Below are 17,819 nucleotides of genomic sequence, written 5' to 3'. Positions count from 1 at the left end.
CACAGAATCCACAGCAGGCTCCAGGCTCTGAGCTGTCAGCACAGAGCCCGACGCGGGGCTCGAACTCACAGACTGTGAGATCATGACCTGAGCTGAAGTTGGACACTTAACCGACTGAGCCACCCAGGCGCCCCTACTTATTTATTTTTAAGTAGACTTCATGCCCAGCATGGAGCCCAATGTGGGCTTGAACTCACGACTCTGAGATCAAGACCTGAGCTGAGATCAAGAGTTGGAAGCTTAACCAACCAAGCCACTCAGTCACCTCCCACCAGCTCTTTTTAAAAATGAAATACGGGTGTCTGGGTGCTCAGTGAGTTGAGCATCCAACTCTTTTTCAGCTCAGGTCATGATCCCAGGGTCGTGGGATCAAGCCCTGCGTTGGGTTCTGCCTGAGTGTGGAGGCTGCTTGGGATTCTCTCTCTTTTTCTCTCTCTCTCTCTCTCAAAAAAAAAAAAACAACAAAATAAAATGAAATAGAATGGAATGCGGTGAAAAAAGATGCGAAATGGTTTTGAACTAGAAAGAAAAGGAGCAACTCCATCCCTAGAGGGTGGGCCATTGCTCCTCACGGGCCAATCTAGCCATCCTCTCCACGCCCCTAGCCTGAGACCTCAAATTAGAGGTTGCCCCTCATAAACATGGCCGCCCCAAGCTGGCCACGCCCCTCAATAAGATGGTGACCTCCAGCAGCCCCACGCCCCCCGCCGCCGCCACGGCCAATGAGGGAGAAGCACGATTTTTGCTCATGCGTGGTGCCGCCAGTGGGTGCGTCCAATAATGACTGGGGGATCCCTGCGAGTAACATGACCAAAAAGAAGCGGGAGAATCTGGGCGTCGCTCTAGAGGTGAGGGGAGAAATGGGGGGTGGGCCGGGTCGTTCGTTGCCTTCTCCCCGCGGCGGGGAAGTGGGTCGGCCCGGCTGCAGGTTGGAGGAGGGGTGAGGGGAGAAAGTGAGGGTGACGCGGGTTCGGGCGAGGGACGTGAGGGGCCATAGAGAGTCCGAGGGGGTGCCCGGGGATGAGGGGCGGGCTGAGGGAAAGGCAAGTTGGAAAGTCCGAGGGGGCACCAGAAGTGAGGGGACCTCCAGGGGGAAAGAGACGTGGGGGTGAAGGGAAAGCCCCAAAGAAGGCGGGACACGGAAATCAGGAGGCCGTAGTGAAAACGTGTAACTGAAGAGGACGTAAAAGGGGCGGGCACTGGAAGGTGAGGGGGACCCCAAAAGCATGCCTGTGGATGAGGGAACCCCCGCAGAAGTGAGGGGGCCCATACCGTTTACTATATTACTAAATGGCTTAAATATCTCCTGAGATAGGAAGTTTTCCCTCTGGGGTGCTGAAGCTTGTAGCTTGAAAATTACTTTGGCGATCTGTGGGATTTTGTAGAGAATTGTGGAATGATGAAGTTCCCAAAGAGCTTAAAAATAATTGACTGCATATGGAAGGGAAAGAAGATTGAGGCATATTGAGCAACTGACTTCATTTGCGTTCTCAGTCCTCGCTATGGGCCTGTGAGATTTTTACAGGTGGGGAAACTGAGGTTGCAGATTGAGGCCAGGTCGAAGCAGTGGAGGAGCTGAGAATCAGCACAGGTGATTTGCCCTCTAATGCATCTTGTTTCTTCTGGGTTACAGTTCCCTAGATTACTGTCCCAGTGCAAGAGAGATAGATACAGGGTAATAGTCTTCCTGAACTTACTACCAGTAAGTAGTTCTCAGACTTTAGAATGTATTAAGAATAATTTGTCGAGCCTGGTAAAAATGGAGAGTTGTGGGGCACCTGGGTGGCTCAGTCGGTTAAGCATCCGACTTTGGCTCAGGTCACGATCTCACGCTCCGTGAGTTCGAGCCCCGCGTCAGGCTCTGTGCTGACAGCTCAGAGCCTGGAGCCTGTTTCAGATTCTGTGTCTCCCTCTCTCTGACCCTCCCCCATTCATGCTGTCTCTCCCTGTCTCAAAAATAAATAAACATTAAAAAAAAAATTAAAAAAAAAAATGGAGAGTTGAATTGTCTTCTACCCCGAGTAATTTAGTAGGACTTGGGTGTGTATTTTCAACAAAGAATCTGCTTTTTTTTTTTTTAACTAGGCTCCATGCCCAATAGGGGTTTGAACTCATGAACCAGAGATTGAAAGCCAAATGCTTTACCAGCTGAACCAGCCAGGCACCCCCAGGAAGCTCCATTTTTAACCAGCTGCACACACCCATGCCGATGCAGGTGGTTTTTTATACCACCTCTTGAGAAATACTAGCCTACGTGGCACGAAAAAAAAGGTTGATGGAAATGTGAACCTCCCTCCAGAAGAGAATATGATTGGAAAAATGAGGTAGCAGTGTGTGGTGGGAAGAGCATAGACTTTATAACCTGCATTAGGACATAGTAGGCTGCTGAAACAAATTCAAAAATTCAGTGGCTTCAGAAAGTTTATTTTTTTCTAATAGGACAGAGCAGGGATTGGCAGATGTTGTCTATAAATGGCCAGATAGTACATTTCTAGGCTTTGTGGGCCATGTCTCTGCTGCAACTATAGTTGATCCTAATTATTCACAGATTCTGTATTTGTGAATTTGCCTTCTTGCTAAAATGTATTCGTAACCCCCAGATCAGTACTTGCGATGCTGTTGCAGTAATTCCTACACAAACCGGTGAAAAATTGGAGTCACCTGAGGCCCAGCTAAGGTCGAACAAAGCAGTGCTCTGCCTTCATGTTTCATCTTATGCTGTAAACATGTGTCTTTTTTGTGGTCTGTGTAGTGCCATGTTCTTTGTGTCTCTGTGCTTTTTGTTGGTGATTTTGTTGTTTAAAATGGCCCTCACGTGTAGTACCCAAGTGCTATCTAGTTTTCCTAAAGCACAAGAAGGCTGTATTTGCCTTCCAGAGAAAATATATGTTAGATAAGCTTTGTTCAGAGATGAGTTATAGTGCTGTTGGCTCTGAGTTCGATGTTAATGAATCAATAATATATATTAAATAAGGTCTCTAAACAGAAACACAAAAACCAAGGTTTTGTATTGATCAGTTGATAAAACTGTTGTGACCAGAGGCTCACAGGAATCTAACCTGGTTCAGTATTTGCTAATTCATTGTTGGCAGTAACTGTAATAGAACATAACTACCATGAATAAGGAGCATCAACCATGCTTAGACAGGCTGTCTTAGCACAAAAGCAGCCATAGACAATGTGTGAATTAATGGGTGTGGCTGTGTTCCAATAAAACTTTATTTATGAAAAAAGGCAGGGACTGTATTTGGTCCCCAGGCCAACAGTTTACCAATCCCTGGTCTAGAGTACCAGGGCAGTAGTGGTTCTGCCATATTCCTCTCATCTTGTGACTCTGCCCTTCTTCAGTGCCTTAATTTCACCTCATGAATGAAACTAAGTCACATCCCATTGATGTGTCCACTGGCAGGGAAAGAGAGCAGAGGAAGCATAAACATCACTGTCTTAAGAGTCGTGGGCCCAGAGCACCCACTTTCGGTTGGCAAAGATGCGAGCTAAGACTCCAGAGCTCACCTAACTGTAAGGGGGCGCTGGGAAATGCATTCATTGGCCAGGAGGCCGCATGCCCAGCTACAGCCCCATCACTGTGGAAGAAGGGCCTAGTGTGTTTAGTGAACAGCCTGCAGTCTCTATTGCAGATTGCAGTTTGCCTCAAGTGTGGTTTCGAGGCTCACATGAGACCATAATGTGTGAAATGCCTAGCTCACGCCTGGCTCAGGGTGGATAATCAACAAACAGCGCTCTTTCAAGTAGCCTTTGTAGTTCTTTTGCAACCTTCCATCATGGCTTAGGCCCCACATTTGGACTTTAGTTGCCTTTTCTGTGGCATGAAGGCCTTAAACTTAACCGGAGATTAGAAATTCATTGACCGTGATCCCAATACGGATCACAGATGTTTTTGTTTGGCTGACACAGGTTTCTAAAATGTTTCAAATTTGGTGGGCATATGCTCTCCTGGTGTCTTTACTGGTCACGTTCGCCTTTTTTTTTTTTTTTTAATCTTGTCGATACTGATTTATTTACATGTGTGATCTTGTTCTCTAAGGTTACTTTTTGCTTGGATATTCTAAGATTCGAGATCTATAACTGTGCACCTTAGGAAAAGCTTGGCATCTGGCTGTCTCCCCACCTGTTCCTCTGTTGCCCCCAGCAGATCTGAGTTTTGAATGTGCACTGATATTCAGTAGCAGGGGATATTGTCCTCTTATTAAAAGTCATGTGCTCAGAGCCAGTGAAGTGGTGATTTAATCAAAATGTTTGTTAATCTGACGAGTGCAGTAAAACCCCCACAAGTGAGTGATCTCAGCACCTGCAAACAGTCTCCACTTGTTGTAATGAACCAATTACCACTGCCTGCTTGGTGGTTCTCACCCGAAGACTGGCTTGGGCCAGCTGTACTGGGCTGTACTAGGCAGTCACCTCCCAGGACAACCAAGACACCTCCTAGCCGCCTCTGCTTGTATCTCTTCTTAAGGTCTTTTTGTCCAACCCATTTGCTACTTTCCAAGATCTCAGAGTTGGAAAAGACTGGCTATGAGTTTTAGCTTCTGAGAGTTAATTCTGCATAATGAGAGAGCATTCAGATGAGATTGATTTTAATGTGTGGAAGGAGGGAAAGGTGGCGTTTCAGTCTAAACTGATAGGATTTGGGCTGATACAAAACCTGTTTCTGTTTTTTTTTAATGTCTGACAGTAATGAGCTGTTGGTCACTGTACTTTTCTTTTGTAGCTACACCGTCCATTCAGGTTGGTGTCTTTAGATGTTTCAACAGCCAGTGGGTCTTAAGAGATGTGTGGTGTCCTAGCTGACATCTTAAGGGAGATAACTGGCTTAGATCTGGTCCCCAGTACAAAAATCTGTCAGTTTGGAAACTTTTTGCTACAAGGTACAGGAAACTGACCTATATGGCCTAAGTAAATAGGAATATACTTTTTTCTCTCTAACAAATTTGGAGGTAAATGTCCCCTGGCATTTATTGGTTCAAAAGCTCAGCTAAGTCAAGGCTGGTATTTCTGCATTCTCTTAGCTATTTCCTCATAGTCACAAGGTAGCTGCCACAGCTCCAGTCATCATATCCAACTTTTAAGTCAGGAAGAAGGATAAAGGAACTACAACACTCTCCCTTTTATCAGCAACGCATAAACTGTCCCAGGAGTCTTCCAGCTGACTTCTGGAACATCTCATTGGCCAGAACTGGATCATGACCACCCCTAGCTGCAGTGAGTCTGGGAAAGCACCTGTTGAGCTTTTCTAACCTCTGTAATGGAGGTGGGCAGAGGAAGAGGGGTTTGGGAATCAGTGTTGGGTTGGCCAACTAATAGTATCTGCTATAGGGAAGAAAAGTTAATGGGAGTCATTAGAATTCACTGGAATCCTTACCAGAAAAAGAGGTCAGGATCACTGAGGAGTAAGGAGAGTTGGTAAATTGAGGGGAGAAAATGGCCTACGCAGGATGAGCACCAGGAGGAAAGAACCTTGACATTGTAATTATTTGTTCAATGATAAGCCACTGCTGTAAACTCCCAGCAGGCATAGAGGGGCAGAAGCACCAAGTTGTTGGTTTGCAAACAGCCCCCTGACCTGGAGGGCAGAGAGAGACCCAAGAAAGGGCAGGCCACTCCAGACTGGTAGGTGGCAGGTTTAATAAGCAAGGGAACAGGGGCGCCTGGGTGGTTTAGTGGGTTGAGCACCCGATTTGGGTGATCTCGCAGTCCATGAGTTTGAGCCTGCTCAAGTGAGTTTGAGGCTCAGAGCCTGGAGCCTGCTTCGGATTCTGTGTCTCCCTCTCTGCCCCACCCCTGCTCACGCTCTCTCTCTCTCTCTCTCTTTCTGTCTCTCAAAAATAAATAAAAACATTAAAAAAATTAATAAGCAAGGGAATTCACATATGAGGCTTGTCTTGGGTGGTGAGTAGACCTCCACACCCGCCTGCCAAATCTTAAGTTTGTATAGAGGCCTTAACTGGGTTCAGTCATGTATGCTGTCCAGATGGTCTCCACAACACATTGGTCTCTCAAGGCTATGTCCTTAGAACAGCTCCCACTGTGGGAATAGTGGGCAGAACGTACATTCCAAGGTCAGGGGAGGGGTGAGGAGCCTCCAATTGCCCTAGTCCTGCCCGCAGGTCAACCTGCCTGCGGTCACGCTCCCTTCATTACCTCCTGCGGCACAAAGGTGAAGACACAGTACTGGGATAGGCTGTGTACAAGGCTAAGGGGAACCTACCGGTTTTCTGAGACAAGGGGAAGCAGCAGCTTAGTGGATCATCAATATTTATTTACTGAATTGGCTTGAGTGGCTGGAGGAAGCACTTGAACCCGCGCCCCTGACGTCTGGGCCCCATTGAGTGGTTCACTGGTCAGAGGTTAGGAGGCCACGGTGGGGCAGGCAGCTGGATGCCTCCCATCCAGGGGCCGGGAGAGAGGCTCATGGCGTGCGGAGACTGTTCAAGGGCCACTGACCATTAAATGAGCCTCACCTGCTGCCAGGCGCAAGCGACAGGTTGCCGTTGGGCAGGTGATTTCTCTCGGCAGCCCGTGTCTGGCTCCGTTCCACTTGACGGGGGTCAGGAGACTAAAACCTCATTACCTAACACGGCTGGATGTCAGCATGTGTGGAGTGGCTGTTTGCCAGCATCTTAATTAATGAATTCATAAGGCATGGGGTGGATGCCAGTTCTTGAACAGTGCTTTGAGCCTTTCAGCGATGAAGAAGCTTTTGCTAATTTATCAAAAAACATATATTGGGGGAAAGAAGGGAAAACAAACCCCAAACAGCGTTCTGGCCTGGGGACAGCTGAAGGCCTCAGGCCGGGACTGACGTGGCTCTCCTCGCAGAGCTGCTCGGCACGCCAGAAGGTCTCGCGGGATCTCAGAGCTGCCGTGTGCTTCGGCAGGGCCCCTCGTGATCCTGACCCAGGGTGGGGGGCGATTCTCCAGAGAAATGACAAGCCCTTTGGCTGTCTGCTTTTCCTGGAAGTTGTTTGTTGATTAAAAACTCGGAGGGTTTACTGTCTTCATCTGCTCAGCCTGGGAGAGAAACTTCTGATGATTTGGGGAGCCATGGGTGAGGTTTTTGTTTTCTGAGCCACCTCCACAGAAAAACACCCCTTAAGCGGTGTCAGGGTAACCGGCCCTTTGGGGTTTGAGGCTGGTCACCCAGAAAATCGAGGCCCGTGACCCCCATGTGACTTGGCTGTGTGGTCTGACGGCCTCAGATGGAAAGCCCCAGTGCTCTTGCCAGAGACCATCTGTGCAGGTGTTCTGGCCTCTTTACCCATTATAATAAATGTCCCAGGGCCTCCCTGATGTGTGAAAATGATTCCAGAAATCCAGTTCCCGGGCCACTGGGGCTGGAGGTGAAGCCACTGACACCCTCTTCAGGGCTGTAAATTGGCAGGTGAAAAGAAAGGCCTTGCCCCCCACTGGGGAAAGAAGGACTTGTCAGGGCTAACTAGACCACCTTTTCCTTCTCGAAACTGGGTCTTTTTGTGTGAATTTTGGAGGGTGCTGTGGCAGTTTAGGCAATCTGGGGGAGGGTGCCAGGGATGTTGAAGAAGCTGGAAGGTGGGGGCGGGGGTAATTGCCTTTAACATGAGGACAGGCGCTCTGCTCCTGTCTTACTGTCTCCAAGCAGATTGCAGTCAGGTTCTTCCCTCACCGAGAGTATCTGTTCCGTGGACAGAGACCAAGCAAAGCCCTCGTACAAGATTATTCAGAGTAGAGAATCTGTTGAAGCCAGATCAACAAGCTTAGATTGGCTTCGACTGGGATGTGGGATGACTTTGTTCCCCAGAACCCTTCTTTGTCATGAATGTTTTCATGAGGGATTTTGGAGAAAGAGCTTGCAGTATTGGAAGGAGCATAAGCTCTGAAGCAGAAAAACTCAGATTCAGATCCCCAATTCTGCCACTTCCCAGTTACATGACCTTAAAATCTCCCCACCGGGAGTTTGCTCCCCTCTACAACAGGGACAGTCCCTTCCTTGCAGAGCTGATGCCAACATCGGTAGCATATACGAAGCCATCTCAGACTGCCTAGCCTGGGGTACAAGGAGCGGAGGTTACGCCCAGGAGCTGAGTGGCTTCGGGCTGGTAGCTCTTTGCTTTCTTCGTTGGGGGTTGGGGGGGGGGCAGCTAACAGCACAGACTCGGACTGCGCAGTTCCCCTATGGGTAGCCCTGGACAAATGGCTTCATTTCCATGACCTTAGTTTCCTCATCTGCAAAAGGCGAATACAGGAGATCCCCCTTACCCGTGATGTCAGTTACCTGCGGCCAACTCGGTCTGGAAGCAGATGATCCTCCCCCTGACATATTGTCAAAAGGTGGCAGGCAGGTCAATGCTCCCTTGCAAAGCCTGCGTCATTCACTTCATATCATTCTCATCACGTAGGCATTTTGTCATCTCATATCACAGGAAAGGTGAATACAGTACATACAGTAAGATATTTTGAGAAAGAGACTCCATTCACATAACTTTTATTATAGTTTTACTATTATTGTTAATCTCTTACTGTGCCTAGTTTATAAATTAAACTTTATCATAGGTATGTGCGGATAGGAAAAAACACCATATATGTATATATATAGGGTTCAGTAGTATCTGTGGTTTCAGGCATCCACTGGGGGCCTTGGAGCGTGTTCCCAGCAGACAGGGGGGACCACTGAGCAGGGGGGACCACCTCATAGGGTTATCGTAAGCATTCCGTGAGTGAAGTGCTCAGAACAACCTGGAATATAGCTCATGCTATAGAAGTGTTGGCTGCTACTGGTAGTGTGATTTAGTTTTGCGTGGACTTTCGGCTTCCAGAAGCTGCTTTGACTCATGCTGTGCCATCTAATACCCTGACACCATGCTCTCTATTAGCAAGTACCTGGCCAGGCAGGTGTGGGATATGCCCCGTGACCACTGTCTGACTTCGGAGGTTAACCTATTCTGGCAATTTCTGTCAGTCACTGGCCAGAAGCTCTTGAGAGCAAGACTGGGAAAACCAGAAATAACTTCCCAAACCGGAAAGTAGAGTGATCTGCATTGTAACCCAGAGCTAAGCCCTGAGGGTGCTTTCTGCCCTTTCCCAGAAGAAAGCCTGGCCCTAGACGGTGGTTTGGGGTAGGCAGGGAGTCACCTCCCAGGCCATCAAGATGCTCATGGGAGCACCATTCAGCCACCTTCAGTAGGAACACCTGCAGCAGAGAAGCGGCAGCCTGTGGCTCAAGCTTGTCAGCAGAATATGAGCTGTGCACAGGGCCCAGCAGCAGCCAGACCTGGGGCTGCTCCCCCACCCCTGCGGGGCCTGACCCGACCAGCGTGCTGGGCAGTTACCCATGCGTGAGCTGGCACCCAGGTTCACCGTCCCCAAAGAGGCTTTATTCAGGGTTTCGATTCCAGGAGGCTCCACACTCCTGAAAAAAGTGCCTCACGGGATTTCAGATGAATTTTACAGTTTCTCTTAACACAGTGGTTTTATGGCGTTATAGGACCCCAGGGAGACTTCCCGAAAGCTCTGAGAATAAGGTGTTATTCCCCAAGTCAGGTGGCAGAGGGGCTTTTCTTAGCTGGCTCAGGGCTCCTGAACTGCCGGGGCGGCACACAGAGCACACGGCACTCAGCCGCATCTGAAGGGCACTTGAGGAAGAGGCTGCAGGAACTCTGCCCCCCAAGGACTGGAAACGAAGAAGCCCTTTCTTCCCTTGGCACCTGCCAACAGGATCAGTGGCCCCACTTGGTCTCTGCTGACCTTGACTGCTGGGCTGACTTCAGATCTTCACCTTGTTGTGCAGGAAACATCCCCCGCTCTGTGGAGAATCCCTGGTCCTAAACTTCTCACTGAGCCTGCTCCTCTGCCCGCTCTTGAAGGTGCCCCCCAGGCTCTGGGCTCTGATGCCCCAATCCATGTTTGGGGCATCAGAAAGACAGCGGTGCTCATCCTGATGGTGATGGAATCACTTGTGGGCTTTCTTGTTCAAGTACACCCTTCCTGGACCCTGGTTCCAGGACCGCCTCTGGGACCTTCAACTCCTTCCTGTATCCTTCTGCCTCCCTACCTTACATACTTCTTTTTCCCTCCTCCTCTGCATCTTCCTGCCTGGGCTCAGACCCATAGTCTCCATGGTCTCGTCTCGGGGATAAGAACAGACTTTGCTACCAGGACACCCTGCACACTCCCCACCTACTTCTCTGTCCACTGAACTGCTGCACACAGGTTTTCACACCTTCCAGGTCCTCAACTCTGCGTGAAGTGCCAGAGGTCACAGCTAATGATAGCTCACACCGCCACCTTTCTGACTTCTGGTGTGCCTTTATATCTGTGCTTCACTGGCTGACCGTCATCTCAAAGACTTACAATATTCTTTTTCCCTGTATGAAAATGGACACTTGGTCTTCTGAATATAAACGTAATGCATTTTTTAAATGTTTATTTTGAGAGGGAACACACATGCGAGGAGAAGGGCAGAGAGAGAAAATTCCAGGCAGGCGCCTCGCCCAGCACGGAGCCCCACACGGGGTTCAGTCTCACGAATTGTGAGATCATACATGATCTGAGCTGAAATCAGGAGTCAGACACTTAACCACCTCAGCCACCCAGGCGCCCCTTGGTATTTTTTAATGTAATTTTACATCAGTATCCACTCTGTGCTCCCACACTGTGTCTAAATGAGTGCCTTGTCTGAGTCCCCCCTGGCTGTTACCACTTTGCCTGTGACAGTCACAGCCAGCAATGTTGTCCCCTTTAGCTCCAGAAAAGCCCCAGTACCTGAGCTTGCCTCGGGCCAGCCGTGCTCTTCTTGCCAGTTGACCCTGTATCGTCCATTGGGCAGGAGTCCTAGGAGACACTATGGCCTCCAGAGTGTAACCTTCTCTTCCTATTTGAGTCAGTCCAGTCTCTTTGACAGTCCCTTTCTTAGTCCCGGGGCTTCACATTCCTGCTGTCGGCTTAACTGGATGCCAGGCCCATGGTGTGGCCAAACACGGTCTCCAACTGCCAGGGTCCGCCTGCCATTTCATGTCTCCTCAGAGGCCCATCTGTGCCCACACCACACCTGAATCTGTTCTGCCCTTAGGCACTGCTCTGGCCTCATCCTTGGGCCCAGCCTCAGCAGGCTGGTGCTGGCTCCAGAGCCCCACGCTTCCAGCTTCATCCTCAGACAGGAACATGAGGTTCCCAGCATGCTGTGTCCTAAGCCAGCGTGGTGGGCCAGCCTTTAGAGGCAGTGCTGTTTTGATGGTCTGTGCTGCAGGCCCCCCCTCCCCCACCGAACCCCACCACAGACCCAGAGGATGGCCATATCCCAGCTAGAGGGTCTCCCCTTCCCACTGCTGCCAGCCAGTGAGGAGTGGAGATTCCTCTCCATCACACACCCCACCCACTTCTGTCTCCTCCTCTTACTCTCACCTCACATTAACTCACTTTCCTTTTTGTTCTCCGAAGATCCAGTGAAAGCCATTCTCTGCTAATAGTGATAGCACACACTTCTTTAACTTTTAGGCACTATTCTAAGCACCTTACATGTATTGCCTCTTATTCTGACAACAGCTTTTTTTGAAATATGAAACATTAACTTTGTTTTGCACATGAATAATAGGTGCAGAATTAAGGAAGTCCTTTAGAGGGCAAGTGAGCAGTCAGCTGAGGCACCTGATCACAGCCCACACTCCTTACTACCACACTTTTCAGGAACCACAATTTCAGGTTTCTGGGCACTTGGACTCCCAACTGCTTGTCCAGCTCTGACCCTATGTTTCTAGAATCTGCTTGACATTCATCTCTTTATTCTGGTCCTCACCCTGTTGTCCTCTCTCTTGTCCTGGCTGTATTGTCCTCTATTGCCTTTAGCCTGGCAGCAGAGAGAAAGCTAACCAAGGATTATAGATTTGCACTGGGGAATCTGCAAGGTGAATAATCCACCTTGAGAGTGTCATTGTGAGTTGACTGAAAACCCAATGAGAGGCTTCCTTTAAGGCCCACTTTCTAGGTCCTCTCCCCCACTTCGGGGCCCATTTTGAGTCAGTCCCACTCTGTAGCCACCACTCCTGACCCCAGTCATAACTAAAAGCTGCGTCCTGACCTTCCCTCCCTGCCTTCTCTGCAGCCAGGTCACCCTGGATTTTTGCACCCATTATTAAGCTGCTTGAAAGCTGCCTCCTGCTTCAGCAAATGCTGCAGGGTGGTTGCCAGCAGAGTCACCTACTGAGGACAGGTTTGTGGCCTACTGAAGAGCTTCCTGACAGTCTCAGCCTCCCCTCACTCGGCCCACATCAAGCAGCTGGGTTATAAAAAAAAAGGGGGGAACTTGCTATTTAGAAGGGAATCAGAGAGAGCTGTCAGCAGGACATAAATATTCATAGAGGGAGGTTAGAACTTGAGTCCCTAAAACCTTGATTTGTGTTCGTCCGTTTAAGCCTCATTAAAAAGTGGTAAATGAAAGTGGGGATATTCAGTGGAACTGCAGATAAATTGGGCTTGTTCAGATAAAGGCCTCCTACTGCCAGCTCCACACGCCCTACCCAGAGCACGACAGCAGATTGGCTTGGCCACTTGTGGTTTGCCAACCTCAATTTAACGATTTTGCTTAGCGTGAGTTCCCGGTCTTGTTCTGGGCCAATTACCACTTGTTTGGGCACCCGGTAGCCTTCCAGAGATGTTTAGGCGTGGAAATACCGAGCCTGCTTGGGGACATTTGAACCAGGACTTGGCCCAAGGAGTGGCAGGAAGACATCTGACGCAAGAGTGAGCTCTAAGGGAGGGTTTCAGGCTCTAGTTTCTACATGAGGCCTAGATGTATCTGTAGCCCCTCAGCCCCATCCACGTTCAACTGCAGTCCTTCCTCCGTGGCTACAAACACAAAGACTGCAGCAGGACAGGCTTTGTGGTGATCACAAAGGGGAGACAGACGGCCGCCATTCTAGGATAGGAGCTACAAAGTCAGGTATCCTTAGGAGCCGGGCAGTCACATTTACAAGTGGAATGGGCCAGTCTGGGCTAGACTTGATCCCTGGGGTACAAGTTTACAACATCTGCCCTAGGGGTTCCCAGAGTATAGGAAGGTGAGGTTTAGACACCCGTAGCTGGGATGACATCGTGTGCAGTCAGCCTTAGGAGAGCCAAGGGAAGGAAGTGATACTGCTCCAGTCAAGGGCAGTAGAGAAGGCCTGTGGAGGGGGTAGCACTTCAAGAACTAAGCTTTGGGACCTAGCGTGGAATTTGGTGCCCTGATTGTGGTTTGCACACCATGGGATGGAAACAGCAAGTCTCAGGGCCCCAGGAGCTGGGCTGTGTGTGTTGAGGGTGCTGCTGGAAGAGGGGGCTGCGTGGCGGCCTACACCACCTGCTGTTCTCGTTCAGCTCCACTGACCATCACGTCACGCTCTTGCTGTTCCGAGCCTGACTGCCCAGTGCTTATTTCCCTGTAGTGCAGGTTCCAGGATAGCCTTCGGCCTCCCAAGGCACAGGCCCCAGCTCGTGGCTGGGGCTGTTCCCCAGGACAGTCCTTCCTTTGGTGCCCATTAGCAGAGAAATGACACAATTAACCAGGCAATCAACTCAGGGCTCTTCAGTTGCTCCCTCCCACAGGGCCTTGCCTCTGGAGCTGCAGTTGGCAGGTGGCTGAGGCTGTACGGAAGGGAATAGATGGTATGTCTAGAGCTAGGCGTTGGGACAAGGCAAAGTGGCTGACCCAGAAGTGGCTGGGATGGGTGCTGGCCAGGGAGAGGGGCAGAAGGCTTCAAGTGCATCTCTCCTAACACAGGCCTCAGAACACCTGCCTGGGACTCTGGGATCTGCACTTGTAATCATTGATCACTGTCTCTGCAGGGGCCTCTCCGGGAGGAACTGGATAGAGAACTGGCTGAGACCAGTTAAGGAGAGGGGTGCTCCAGTCTGACTCCTCGAAAAAGTCCTTCCCTTTGGGGATCCCAGCCTCCCATATAGAGGTCATATTTGCTATCCCTCTCCAGGGATGTGATGGAAAATTGAGCATCATGGGACCCCAGGCACTATTCAGTCACCTGCCACTGAGGGACACTGGGCCCTCTGAATCTTCCCACTGACCGAGATCTAGGCTGCCTCCAGCAGGGCAGAAGTACAGGAACAGACCTGGGCCCAGAGAGGTGGCAGATTAGACACCTGGAGACAGATGGACAGAGATGAACTTTCAAAGCCACATACATGATACCAGGAATCAGGCTTGAACGATCCAGTCCAGTATTTTAGAAAACATTTTCCTACAACTCACATTATTTCCCCAAGAACATGACTCTGAAACTATAATAAATTTAAAAAAAAAAAGGGGGGGGGGGAACTGATACCTTTGTCAGCCAGCCTTTGAGGAGCTTAGCTACTTTGCCCCACAAGCAACAGCTACCTTGATGATAGGCAATGTTTTTGCACAAGAACCAAGTCAGAAACAAGTTTTTGAGCTGTGTTTTTTTACAGCCGTGATTTTTATTGATTCTCATGGGAAAATATATATATATATTCTTACAACTTAAAACTACTTTAAGTGTGTCAACGTAAGAAATACCTCTGCTTCTTGGCCCCTATATGTCTAATCCCCATCCCTCATGTGTGTGGAGTGCTGGGGAAAGGCAGGGCCTCCCATAGCAGTGCCTTGTTCCCTCCTAGACCAGGACTGTCTCAGGTCACTTCTGTCAGCCTGGCCGGCATGCGTCCTGGGAAGACAGGGAGATTGCTCCCGACGGCCCCCCACCCATGCCTGGTCCAGAGAAGCAGGGCAACTGTGGGAACCGCACCACACCCATAGCTGTCTGCAGTGGGGCTCAGGCTGCACTGTGTGGAGGTAGAGGACGGCAAAACAAAGATGCTGGGGGGACGGGGTGCCATCCAGGAAGACTCCTAGAGGCCCCTTCCTCCCCATCCAAGGACCCCAACTGTTTTGAAAGTTGAAAGGCTCTGTCACCCATCTCTATCTGCCCATGTGCTGTGTGTTTCAGATCGATGGGCTGGAGGAGAAGCTGTCACAGTGTCGGAAAGACCTGGAAGCTGTAAACTCCAGGCTCTGTGGGACGGAGCTGAGCCCAGAGGCCAGGTAAGGCATCTGCCCTTGGCCCCTCATTCTCATCCTGGGGACCTGGCCCTGAGCTTCCATTTGCCCTACTCCTTGCCGCTGGAGATTTGGGCTCCTTGTCCATCCTGCCCCGGTGTGCCAGCTGCCCCTCAGATGGGAAGGAAAAGGGCTTGAGCCATAATACTCCTTCTCCCCTTACAGGAAGTCTCTGGAGAAGGAGAAAAACAGCCTGATGAACAAAGCCTCTAACTATGGTAAGAAAGTTCCCTTCCTTTACCAGCCCCATCCTCCAGGCCCAGGGAGCCCACCGGGTGATGGGGATCGAGAGGGTTCTTTGGGAGGGAGCCATCCCCCCCTGCTCCTCCACCGAGGCTGTAGGAACCCACTGTAGGCCCAGCAGCCTGGAAGGAGAGGTTTGTTTCTTTGTTCCAGGGGAGATGGAGAGGCCTACGGGCCTCTTCTTCCTCTGTGGGATGAAGGGGAATGGCTGTAGTCAGGTTCAAAAGAGACTCTCATATCCACCCAGACTTGGGACATCTGTTCTCCGAACCACCCCGCCCCCCGCCCCCTTCCCCTCCATTCCATCCCAGGATGAACCTCCCACTTGGGCAGCAGGAAGGGCTACTATGGGTGGAGCAATGCTGCCACCTTCTGGGCGCTGGGGGCAGAGCCAGGTAGAACCAGGTAGGGTGCAGAGCGGGAAGGTGGCTGGTACCACCCCTACCCCCACCCTGCCCCAGCCAACCTCAGAGGAACATGGTCTACAGAGGCTCATCAGACTTCTCTGTTCTGTCCTCCCCGAGAGACCAGACCTGGCCAAGAATCAGCCCCAGAACAGTCCAGGTGACAGGGAACCTCCCAGAGGGACCAGTTTGAATCAACACTGTAAGCACATACACACCCCTGCGTGGGCCCCAATCTCAGTCTGGCCTGCCCAGCGCTGATTTACAGGTACATACCCACTCTTTTATGCAAGTAGGAGTGGGATATCCATTTTGCCTCAAGCCCAGCAATTTTTTTTTTTTTTAATGTTTATTTTTGAGAGACAGAGAGTGAGCCGGGGAAGGTCAGAGAAAGGAAGACAGAGGATCTGAAGCCGGCTCTGCGCTAACAGCGCAAGATGCAGAGCTTGAACTCACAAACTGTGAAATCATGACCTGAGCCGAAGTCAGACACTTAAGTGAACTACCCAGGTGCCCCTTAAGCCTAGCAATTTTTACAGCCGCAGCATCAACCCCATTTCCCTGAGAGGTACGGTACCTCAGTACCACCCACCTGCATGTCACACGAGGGGATGAATGGATTCAGTGTGGCCATAGGACTGGCCTCCTCTAGAGGCGAGCCCAACCACCTTGTGGGTACAAACTGCTTTCTCTTAGTGTCCCTGGTTCCTGCTTAGCTGGGTGTCCAGCAGGGGGCAGGACTGGAAGCCCTGATGGTGTGGCCCCACCCTGTACCCGCTCCAGCGTCAGGCCCCAAAAGTCCCAGCTACCCCGAGTCTCTAGTTGGCCAGATGAGAACACCTGAAAGGATGAGCACCACGTAGCCCCCACCCCCAGCCCAAAGGACTCACCTGGTGATGCCATGCCAACACCTAGCTTGGCTTTCAGGTGTGGCCTTTTTGATAACCCCCTCACACACTCCATCCTCAACTTTCACTGCGTTTGAAGAGAAACGGCTGAGCAGCATTGCGTGGTGGGATTCCTTTGGGCCAGGATCTGTAGCCAAAAGGTTGTGAGAATCTGGGCAGATCAAGGATAGTCATTTTTATAGATAAGGAAGTGGAGAAGCTGGGAAGGAACACGTCTGCCCCTCAGAGCAATGTATGTGCCCATTTGTGAGAGAAGCAGACAGAGGAGAGTAGCATATGGGCCCAAACTACCTGTCCACTCCTGTTTCCTCCCAGAGAAGGAGTTAAAGTTGCTTCGGCAGGAGAACCGGAAGAACATGCTGCTCTCTGTGGCCATCTTTATTCTCCTGACCCTCATCTACACCTACTGGACCATGTGAGCCTGAGACTTCTCCAGAGTCAGCACGGGGTTCCTCCTTGGCCCCCTGGTCACAACCAAGCAGGCCCTTCAAGCCTCAAGACAACCAAGGTACAGGCGTATTTCTCCCCGACCCCGACACTGGATCAGGGCTGCCAGCCCAGCCCCTCTTCACTCCTGGTCCTGCTGTGGGGCCTGGGTCTCCAGAAGGACTTTGTGTTGATTCCCCTCTCAGCCCAAGGGAGAGGCAATAAAGAACAGCCAGGCTGCTTCTGTCTGCTGAGTAAATGTCATGGTCTGACTGCAGCTGGAGGGCAGTGGGGGTGGCACTCGGGAATCAAGGAAGAAAAGATGTTCAAGGGGAAGTGTTCAGCTTAGAACTCAGAAAGGAGAGGGAAGGCAGGGCTGCGAAGGTGAGTCCCCAGCTTAAGTGGGGAATAAGGAGACAGGAGGAAGCATGTAAAAGCCAAAACTATTCTGGGAGCCATTTCCAGGGCTTAGGCCTTGCACTACCAGTCCACCGTGCCCACCAAACACACTTTCTTGCCCTCCAGTCACGGTCGCTGCCTGTAATTGTGGCATGAAAAAAAAAACAAAAACACACGCCATGCAGCAAAGGGTGACCAGGGAAGTGGTCATGTGGAGGTACCACAGAGTTAACCCATCTTCAAGAGGCAAGCAGGGCTGGTGAGGCCCGGCAGAGTGAGTAGGCGGCAAGAGCCATGGTAATGACCAGACTTACAGTGACAGTGGGCAGCAAATCAGGCAGGGTTGGCTGGAGTGAGGGCAGGAGCAACAAACACGGC

The 17,819-nt window shown here is 50.7% G+C and overlaps 2 protein-coding genes across 3 annotated transcripts in view; one reads left to right on the top strand and one right to left on the bottom strand.

Moving 5' to 3' along the window:
* The first annotated feature begins 763 nt into the window (after window positions 1-763).
* CCDC167 (coiled-coil domain containing 167) lies at window positions 764-17,296 on the top strand. Its single transcript, XM_042938617.1, has 4 exons — window positions 764-848; window positions 14,952-15,046; window positions 15,227-15,279; window positions 16,932-17,296. Exons 1-4 carry the CDS (start codon window positions 807-809, stop codon window positions 17,033-17,035), a joined length of 294 nt encoding a protein of 97 aa, XP_042794551.1. The 5' UTR covers window positions 764-806; the 3' UTR covers window positions 17,036-17,296.
* The window catches only part of CMTR1 (cap methyltransferase 1), a 54,638-nt gene continuing 51,857 nt past the window's right edge, over window positions 15,039-17,819 (bottom strand). The window contains exons 24-25 of one of the 2 annotated variants that reach the window (XR_006202580.1): window positions 16,599-16,743; window positions 15,039-15,233 (exon numbers count right to left, since the gene is read on the bottom strand). Coding sequence is in view for 1 of the 2 variants with exons in the window: in XM_042938616.1 (XP_042794550.1) it covers window positions 16,674-16,743 (70 nt within the window). In the remaining variant the exon portion in view is untranslated. Of the gene's footprint in view, window positions 15,234-16,167; window positions 16,744-17,819 lie in introns of those variants that run through there. The other variant, XM_042938616.1, reaches the window with a different exon arrangement.

This window comes from Panthera leo, chromosome B2 (assembly GCF_018350215.1).
Source record: "Panthera leo isolate Ple1 chromosome B2, P.leo_Ple1_pat1.1, whole genome shotgun sequence".
Taxonomy (NCBI): Eukaryota; Metazoa; Chordata; class Mammalia; order Carnivora; family Felidae; genus Panthera; species Panthera leo.
The sequence above is the reverse complement of the archived record's forward strand: the minus strand, read 5'-3'. Positions and strand labels throughout refer to the sequence as shown.